General features: G+C 34.3%; 1 protein-coding gene across 1 annotated transcript in view; it reads left to right on the forward strand.

The window, feature by feature from the left end:
• AP3S1 (adaptor-related protein complex 3, sigma 1 subunit) overlaps nucleotides 1-10,114 on the forward strand; it is a gene marked incomplete at its 5' end in the record, with an annotated part of 16,823 nt that extends 6,709 nt beyond the window's left edge. The window contains 3 exon segments of the mRNA XM_010189757.1: nucleotides 3,056-3,127; nucleotides 6,989-7,096; nucleotides 10,079-10,114. Coding sequence (XP_010188059.1) covers nucleotides 3,056-3,127; nucleotides 6,989-7,096; nucleotides 10,079-10,114 — 216 coding nt within the window.
• Nucleotides 10,115-10,601: the final 487 nt, after the last annotated feature.

A 10,601-nucleotide genomic window follows, 5' to 3' on the forward strand; every position in this document is an offset into this window, starting at 1 on the left:
TTTGCTTGCATGGAGATGTGCATGGGTTTTCCTTTGAACTGTAAAAGATCGTGATTTCAAAAACGAAGCACAAGGGGGAGCTAGTAAGTCATTGTACGTACACGCTTATTTTCCTGCTGCTTGACTCATTTATGTTTTGTTTCTAATAACGTCACAAGGTGCATTTGAACTGATGTGTGGCATGTGTCATGAAACAATTGGTTTGTTTTCTCTTTTGGTTATTTTGATATACAAGTTTGCAGCATCTGAAGTAATTACTGAAGTACTTAATTTCTAGCACTGCTTGCTATAGTGTGCAGTTCATTTGACTCTCAACTAAAATTGTGATGAAAGTGGATCATATTTTATTTACCATATTGATTATTTGAAGGTGTCTTAAAATAGGTCAAGGAATATTAGTGTAAAAAATCTAGTTTACCTTGTAGACTAATGCTTTTAAAGACCAGTAATTTTAAATAGATGCTTACCTTGTCAGTGTTGGCGTTGCTCTGAATGAGCCCTCCATCATGAGTGGTAGGTTGAGAAAGTTTTCAAAATTTCCATGAGAAATCCTTAGCCAGTGAAAATATCTCTGAAGAATACTCAGTGCTAGCTGATTTCCCTTAGCCTAAAAATGTTCCGTGTGTGTTAATGGCCATGCATTGTAAGCAGAGTGAGTGAGTGAGTTCAGTGTGTGATGCTGTTACCAATGGGTAAAGGTTAAAAAGTAACCACTGTAACTATGAATCTAGTGTTGCTATAGGATATGCCTTATTTATTGGAAGAAGGTCAGAAAAATAAAACTTCTCTGTTATTGATGGGTTGGAATACATACTGCTATTAAATACTCGTATCTGTGGAGGCCTTTTTTGAGGATTTTTGAGTTGTATTTTGTTTTAACTTGTTCCTTTGTTTTCCAATGAACTATATGGATGTCTGAGTATGTAAATTCACATGCAAACTTGGTGATTTATATGAGGAATATTTTTTTTCTTTCAAAAATAGTGTAAAACTGTTAGCTCTGTCAAACTGTTGACTAAAACCTTTGGATGAAAGTTATGTTTACACTCTATTTCCAGTCTTCTTCCTGCAGACAATATCAAACAGCGCTGTCCTTGTAACCGCATTCTCCTGAGGTACAAGGAAAGTAAGAATGTCTCTGGTAATTTGTCTTGCTGCACATAGTTGTGAACTGTGTAGTTTGTTCTGCTTAACATAAAAGTTTTTTGTTTGCTTGTCTCCCTTCTATAAAGAAGGCTGTTATTATCACAACAAATTAACAATTGAAGGAAAAAAAAGATCTGCTTCACTTAGCTTCAGTATAATTTAACAGAAACATATTCATTTATTTACTTAACTGTTGTCAGTGAACCTTACTGTCTTGAACCTGCCTGTGAAAATGCTCTATGTTCCTAGTCTAAGTTACAAATTGATATTTTGGAATTGAATACTCCTTACTCTGAATGCATGGAATGTCAGTTAGATGTAGGTTGACTTATCAATAAAGATTGATAATAGTAGTAATAGCAACAGCAGAATGTGATCCTCTTCTCTTCCATAATGTAAGCAGGATCTGAGACTGGGGATTCACATGTAAAAGTAATATTTCTTGATATACAAGATAGACAACTGGAAATCGCTGATGTCAAGTAGCCTGGTTTCTTTGGGTCTCTAGACATAAATATCTATAGAAGAAAAAAATTCTATAGAAGCAGGCCTTTCATCCGTTTTCTTTTTATCAGCAGAAAATGGTTTTTCATTCCTATTTCTCTAGGCCCAGGCAGTTTGAAATCTGCTTCCTTTTAAAAGTGAGGTTGAGATTAATAAACCATGTTAAAAAGAGGATCAAAACCAGGAGTTTAACTTCTTCCATATTGCTGCTTTAGGGTTTGAGTTTAGAATTGAAAAAAAAAATATGTACAGTGACAACTCAGTAAGTAATACTAAAAGCATATCGTGACGAAACAGCCTTGAAACATTTAAAACTGAGATTAAAATTTCCCACAAGTTGCACCTTATTTACTAGTATTTAATAAATTATCCATAAATTCTTACATAAATTCTTTTTAATATTGAGGACCCTAAGCTCTCAAACTCAAGCATAGGTTTAACTTGAAGGTCTTGACAGATCTCATCTAAGTCAGTAGGAGTTATCCCTTTCATAAAGGAAACTGTGTTTATACATCGCTAAGACTAGAGTCCTTGTCAGCAGTCACCACGAGCACATGGCCATTGGCATTCAGGAGCTTTGAGAGTGCAAGTACAGTTATCTTTTCATTATATAGCCTAATTGGGTGCTGACATGCTCTTAGTGTACCAAAACTGGCTAATTTGAGTACCAGGGAATCTGTTGCAGAAGTGCCCAGGGCAGGATAACGTGCAGTCTGTATCTGGCAGAGGTCACCAGTGGCTGGACTTCAGCAGCTACTGGGGGTTTTCCTGCTTTGTACCCTTACTGCTGGACTTTTCTAAGTTTATGTGATGGTATGTCTGACAAGATCAGCAAGTGTGACATTAAGACAGCTACCTTTTTCCTTGGTCCATCCTGAATTCAGCAGATCTAAACCAGGTGAAAGCTGCTGTACTGTTGATGGAAGCCATAACACTGACAAACTTGCATGATGCTGACAGTTTGCATTGCACATGTGTGGCAGAGTTAACAGTAGTCTGGTTAACAGGGAGTTGCTTGCAATGTAGTAATTAAAAAAAAAATGAACAAAACTAGATGATTTTGTCTTAATAATTAGGTTCTAACGTTATAGGAAGGAACACTTTGAATCACAGCTAAGAAAATTGTGGCATAAATTATGCTACTGTTTTTTCAAGATGCAACTATTGCTTAAATCTGTGACTTAGCAGAGTTATAACACAAACTGACTTGTGCATACATTTTTACCCTCTACAAATAACATACTGTTGACGTAATAATGTTAACCATATAATTTCTACAGATGCTTTTAATACTTTAGAATCTGCCCAGTCCTTATTTTCTGTATTTGCTTTTGTTAAACCTCACACCTAATGGAACTACTGAGTTTCTGTAAAGCTTGACCTCTGCCTTTTTTCTCCTCTGCAGGTATTTGTGGAAACACTAGACAAATGTTTTGAAAATGTCTGTGAACTGGATTTAATTTTCCATGTAGACAAGGTACTGTGATGAGCTCCTGTAATATTTCTTGTCAAGTAAAATGTTTGGTTCAACTGACGCTTGGTATTAAACTATGCAGGAACACTTTTATTGTCAGTGAAATATAGATCGTTTCTATCAACATACTATTTTTAAGACTTGAAAGCTATGATGGAACATGTATTTCTGAGGAGAAATAAAATAATATGAGAGATTTGCAGAGTGTTTGCACATATAATTGTCAAATTGGAGATGTCTGAATATTCTCAGAGTAGGACTTAGTTTCAAGAAATAACTTGTTCTATTTTTTTATGGTTAGGTGTTAAATTACTCAGAACTTGTTATAGATTTTTCTGATTAAAGTTGGCAGTTACCTTTCAGATGCTGTGATAATATAATGTAAATGCTGAGTGGATCTTTCTCTTCTAAATCTCAAGCAGGCATTATATGTTTGAATTTTCAAGCATTTACAAACTTACCTTGTTTGAATGTTCCCAGCTATTGGGAACAAGTGTTTTATTTATTAATCTAGCTATTACGCTAGTAATCCTTCATGTAAAAGGACATTGGCATCTCTTGGTGTAATACCTAAAATGCTGAGCATTGAATATACAGAATTTATTCTTTCAGTTGCATTTTGTGACTACTATTGCTTTCTGTGCAGTCACCTTTCCCCATTTGTGAACATCTTTTGGCATCCGCAGCAAAAGACACTAAAGGAAAATAAGAGAAAAATCCCTAAAAGTAGACTAAAATAGTAAGAATTATCTGAAATAACCATTTGAAACTGACTCAGTTTAGTTTAAAATCAGGAAATTATTTTTGAATTATTTTAGATCTTGACCAGACAGTGAAATTCAAATGACCTTGTGCTGGTGTTTGAACTAATACTGTGCTCATCACAAGTCATTGGGATTTCTAGCCTGGCTGGAATACATTGGCTGTTTCCAAAAGGGCAGATTAAAGTACAAGAGAATTCCTGAGTGGTTTATATATTGGCTTCTGAGCTCAAAGAACCCAAATACTGCAATTTTTCTGTGGCATGGTGCTTGATCTTTAACTGCAGAATACTTTGACTGCTTTGCATGCTTTGTAGCATGTCTCATTCAGTAGCAGTCCTTAACATAAGTAGTATTTTACACTTTATAGGAGAAGCATCTTTCTAATAAAATGTAGAGAACATAGGTGCTTTGAAATGTTAAATTTCTTGAAGAATATTTTACTTTGTATTGGATATGAGATGATATTTTCTTCTTGGAAACTGTTTGTCAAAGGGAAGCTAAAAATTAGCTTTAGCATTGGTTTACTAAAATCCTGGACAAGAATTCCATTAAATGTTTAGACTAGAATTTTCAAACACTGAGAAAAATGTGGACCCTAAATACTAACTAGATATTTTAGCAAATATAACTCATTTCCTAAGTAAAAGTTCAGTGGAACCTTGAGTTCACGTTTTCCTTGGTGTTTGAAAATTCTAGCCTGAACATTTAGTGGGATTCTCATGCAGGCTTTTAGTAAATCAATGCAAGGCTACTACCAGCTGTACAGTAGCATTAGTTGTGCAGTTGTGACTAATCTGATGTCATTTCCATTCTTTTTTCTTTCCCCTGCTCCCTCTTCCATATGTAATTGGTTTCCAAGGCTTACTTGATACCATAAGATGGGATGAAAACATTTGGTTCATGCAGTTTAAGTTCATTAGTATTCTTGTCGATCTTTAGGGAAAAAAAAGGAAGATAAATCTGTGAGAATGAAATTACAGCATTAAATTATATTTAAACTGCTTATAAGGTCACCTTGTCAGGAAACAAAATGCACTGAGCCTTCTGAGTTACAGCACATTAACTTCCTCTTGTCAGATGTTTGTGGTCTGGCTTCTTAACAGATCTCAAATGTGCAGTAGGGAAAAACAGCAATTGCTGCTGGATGTTTGGTGTAGACAGAGTCCTAATTATAGTGGCTACAGATGTGAGAGCTGTTTGGGTTGAAACATTTAAAACAGTTGTGTTTTGAGTGGTTTGGTGTTGAGAGAAGTGAGGACTGACCAATTGAGTTGGATGAGAGTTGATCTGTCTTTAGTTCTTGATGGAGTTGTGGAAGGTGATTTCCTTCCAAACTCCTTGCTAGAATTGCCTAAAAACCAAGAAAGACCTTTCTTGTAAAAATGATGTAGAGTTAAACTATGTAATCTCAACAGCTGTTGCCTCTTTAGTAGCATTTCAGGTGGTATTTCTATAAGGAAACATTTACTTTTGTGAGGTAGCCATCATTACACAGGACCCAGTGATGGGTTATAGTAACCTGGAACCAAGAGAGATGCTTATTCAAGACAAATATTGGTATAGTACAAAAAATTCATTTGGAGAATGGAGTATAGGTGGGAATAAGATAGTGTTTCTTATGTGCTGTAGTAGATGTGGACTTGTGATGTCAGAGAGTGTAGTTCGTACAGGACAGAAATGGGCTTCTCTTTTATGGATCAGCTAAATTAAAAACAAAGAAAGAAACAAACTTGCTATAGCTGAAGCAAAATATTTTCCAAAGGTGTAGGTTTGTTTCAGTCTTGTACTGATGCCTACACTGAGTCCAGGAGTGGGATGCTTTCTGATGGAAAAGGCATCACAAAAAGCTCTCATAAGCATCTTTCACAACTCAAATACTAGAATACATTGTTAGGGAAATGAGGAAATGCTTTTATTATCTGACCAGGACAGTGAACCCTCCAGAACCAGTCTGCAGCTTGAAGATAAGAAAATGTGTTTGCCCAATTTTCTTGGGAGAGTTTTTTCTTGATGCATTCCTTCTCTACATTTGTTAAAGCGTAATTTTTTGAAGTGTCAACTGGTAAATTTTTGAAACCAAGTTGTTTTCAGCCTCTCAGGAACAGAAAGTGTGGTGGGGTTTGATATTCTACTTACAACTCATCTTTAGAATGGTTTGATTTAGAGATTTACTTCTATCCTTGATACGCAGAGGAATTGCAAGAATATCCAAAAGAATAGCAGAATTATGCTTTGAAGTATCAGATTGTACAATGTGTTTATTTCAGAAGAGTAATAAAGTGTTCCTTGTCTTCAGAATTGTAATCCAATTAAAATACTATACATGACATACTAACTCTGGATTTTTACTAGAAAGTATGTGGAAGCATGCCTTAAAAAAAAATAAAAAAATTAGTCTTTTAATGAAGTGCAAATACAACTCCAAAGCAGAGATTTGTGAACCAGGACTTACATCCCCAAATCAGGGTTGCAGGGAAGAGGGATTTTAGGTGTACTTATTTCATTAATGTCCCCAGATGGCTTATGCAGTCCTTCAGTTTGAGTCCTAGCTGTCAATCTTAGTCCCAGATGCTGAAGACTCCCTATTTATGGTGTAGCGTAGGTATGGGTAAGCTCAGGTATGTTAATTCTACTTCTGAGTCTAGTCTTGGTACCCATGGTGGGTGAGCATCACTGTGTCTCTCTTCCTTCATAGATGTAGCACAAAGTAGTTTTTACACCTCTGTTTGTGAGCAAGTTGCTTAAGTTTTTAGAAGCTGCTCCTTAGAGGTATTACTACTATTGATGCTAACTGGAACTCTTATCCATAGTCCTTGGATAGAAAACAGGTACTGAAAAAAACAATGAATGTGAAATTTTCTTTTAGTATTTATAAAGTGATACAGCTCATGAGTTTGTAACAGAACTATGAGCAAAGAAGATACTGGATCAGTGAACATCAAGTTATGAGCTTTGTTCTGAAATGTTTTAAATAACTTGCTAACACTGATTAAGTAACTTACAGAATATACGTGTTCCTGTGTTGATGAATCTTAATATCCTCTGTCCAGACATGTGTAGGATATTTTGTGTTTTTAATTTTTCTCTTGGTCTTTTTTAGGTCCATAATATATTGGCTGAAATGGTCATGGGTGGAATGGTTTTGGAGACCAACATGAATGAAATTGTTACTCAGATTGATGCTCAAAATAAACTGGAGAAATCTGAGGTAAGAGTGACACACCGTGTAGTTCCTACACTAAAAACATGATTGTAGTAAATGCATGCTATACAATGCTGTTTGTCCCTCAGTAGCAAACTATATATAGCTGCTTACTTATAATGCTGAAAGTTGACAATATATCATTAGGTTAGGATGTTGTACATTTCATCATAAATAATAATTGCTTAGAGTCGCTGCTGATTAGTTTTTGCTATTTGTATCTAATAGCATTATGCATCATTGCTATTGAGATACCTCTGTAGTTCTTTTAAGTTTCTCTTGCAGAAAGCGTTATATTTCCAGTGTGTTTATTGTGCTGAACTAGGGACTATAACACTTGAATGAAATTAGGTGAAGAACTCAAGTGTGTATACAAAGACTACATATTCCTGCCTGCAAGTATGTTTCTAACACCTGAAATAAATGGCAGTATATTTAGTGTCAGAATAATACTGCAATACAAAATAGTAAATTGGACTGAAATGAACTAGATAGAACTTAAAGCTCAGTTTTAGGCCCTTTAAAGTAAATATGCATTCTTCCTTTTTGGTAAACTGAACACCTGGTCTTCCGTTAAGTAGATTTGAGTAAGAAAATTATATTCTGTATATACCTGTAACAGTCCGAGCAAGGGATGCTCACATAAGTTGTGAGAATTGCTTTTCAGTTCAATAATTGTTGAATTTGTGTTTAGGAAAGAAACTTACTAAGAAAATATTTTAGAATTACTTTAGCTGTTACACAGAATATTACTGTTTCTGTAACATTACCAGATATGCCTTGTAAGCCAAAATACTACTAGTACATCTTGGCCAAGTCTGTGGTTGATTCTCATTGATTAGAGTCATTCTACAGAAGAACACATCATCTGATTTTCGAAACATAATATTCAAATTTCTAAACAAACCTGTGCTTGAATTGGAGACTATTTCTAAAGTTTAAATCAGCTGAGTAGATTAAAATATTGCAGATGGCTTAAATAGGAAGTAACATTTTAAGAGAAGGTGGAGAGAACTTCCTAGTTTTAACTTAGGTGCAACAGAGAGAAATTAATTTTTCATCTTTTTTTGGTACAATTTTGATACTGCACCACCTCAAGTCTTTTAATACACTAGGTTGTCTGTTTTGCACAACTTCCAAACTGTATCCAAGAACAGGACAACATTGTGTGAAAAACAGGAAAAATCTAGGTGTGGTATGATATGATATATCCATAAGGATTGTAGTGTAGATTATGAAGATGTTGGAAATGTTCATTCTAACATTTTCCTCAAACTCTGAATGTGCTGTTGGTCACAGAGATGAATATTTGGAATTATTTTTTTTTACTGTATTTTAATCACTTCTGTATAAACGTATTTTTCTTTATTTGGTGGAAGAGAAACATAGTGTGCCAAAATCTGAACTTACTGAACAGCTATGTTCTACTGTGTATTATACACATACCAGTTTTATGTAAAATCATTTAATTAAGGTATTTACTCCTAATTATGTGAATTCTGTTACAAAATCAGCTGTAGACCAGTCTCTGACTAGTCATCTGAAACACATTAATTCAGTGCAGCCAGCTACAACACATGCTGTTTTCCATTATTCATCAGTAAGTCATTCTTTTAAGATGCTTTTAGTATAAAAATAGGTGGTAGAAGATATTAAAAAGCACATATAGCTCAGAGCATATATGAAAGGCAAATAGTAAGTTGTTCCTTTGCATTCAGCAATGAATTCTAGAAGATAAAGAAGTAGCAGTGATAAATTAGAACAGTTGTTGACTGGGATAGAGTAATACATTTCACAGGCAGCTCACCACAAATATTTTTTTTTGGTTAGTTCAGTGACTGATTCTTTCAGAATTTAATAGTTACTGCAATGCTGAGATACTTCACAATACCTGGTAACTATTTCCTCAGATCATTAATCATTTGTTTCATGTATATCCACAGAAATTTCCCAGTTGTTGTTTCTTTTCATTTTTGTTTTTTGATCAAGATTGTAAATCTTTCAACATGCCTTTCCTGAACATTTACTTTCAAGATACAAGCAAATCAAGTTCATGTAAATCAAAATCAGTAATAAGTTAATAATATTTCTGAATGCTGGTCACTGAAATCAAAACTAGTGGATCTTCTTAACTTTCTTTAATTTAAAAAATATTTTTAAAATTTAGACATTATTGTAGAAATAGTCTGTAATTCATAGAACTGCCACCTGTCCCATAGCACTCTTGCTTTAGTCTCCTTGGCTTGTTAGACCTCTGTCATAGTTCTTGCAGCCATAAAATAGCTGCTTTAAGGTACAATTGCATTTTCTTTAATAGCTGAAATGATGAAGCTAATAAAATTGTAACTGAGGTACATTTTCAAAAATATCTTAAATTTTGTATTGTGCCCACCTGGCTTCTGTTAATACACAAAATTTAGCCATTTGACATCAGATACTTGTTTAGTTACACATTAGATTTCTAAACAGGCTTCCAGTTAGATTTTAGGTTCTTTCAGTTAGAATTTAGTGAAGATCAAATGTTTTTATTAAATTCAGAAATATTTGAGCAAAGCTCTCAACTCAAAGAATTTGTTAATGCTTTCAACAGAGATAAATTATTTAAATCACTATAAGGGAGTCCCTAGCTTTGATTTCTGATTCAGCTCTTAACGTTACTTGGATGGGCTACAAAGGAAATTCTATTTCTACCCTGAGAAATGTTGTCTTTAATGCATATCCCTACCTTTCATTTTAGTGTTTATCTGTGAATGGATTTCTGATCAATCCTCCTAAAGCCAAAGGATCATTGTGGTTGAGGGAGGGAATTTTGGGGAGAGGGGTTATTGGGATTTCATCCAGAGCCTCTGGAACTGTTGTAGATAAACCTGGGCTACCTCTTCTCTATTTGGAGTGTTCAACTGCGTGTGATTTAGACTTTTAAGTTGAACCTCATTTTTTCCGAACCTTTTGATCTTTTCTAGCTCTTTCCATTCTTCTCTCTTACAGACCTTTATCTTTCAGTCTCCCAGACAGGACAGGTAGACAAAGGTATTGCTGACTTTTAGAAAAAAACGTACTTTTAACAAAAAGGGAAAGCAAAATGATGTCAAAGGCAATAAATTATGTAGGCCAGACTCAAAAATTATGTGTAAAAATACCCATACTAGTCCTTGTAGCCTACTTTTTGTGCTAGTTTCTTCTTGTAGTTCCCTCATCTTTTTATTGGCTATAGTGTATTTTACTAGCTTTTCATTGACATCATATTTTTTATTTTATTTTTCTTCCTGCATTTTAGAATTTAACTTTTCTTTGTATCATTGTTTAAGAAACAAAGGACTATAAACTTGTATGAATATAAAAAAAACTGCAAAACTAATCTGAATAGAAATTGAACACACAGATAACAAAATATTATATGATGATTTAATAGAAACAGCTTCCTTACTGGGACAGTTTTGTACCTGATAATATAAAATAGGTAGTATGAACTCTTTTGCTTCACCATTTAGTATTTCCAAATGAAAACAAA

The sequence above is a fragment of the Mesitornis unicolor genome, unplaced genomic scaffold (assembly GCF_000695765.1).
Source record: "Mesitornis unicolor isolate BGI_N332 unplaced genomic scaffold, ASM69576v1 scaffold36428, whole genome shotgun sequence".
Taxonomy (NCBI): Eukaryota; Metazoa; Chordata; class Aves; order Mesitornithiformes; family Mesitornithidae; genus Mesitornis; species Mesitornis unicolor.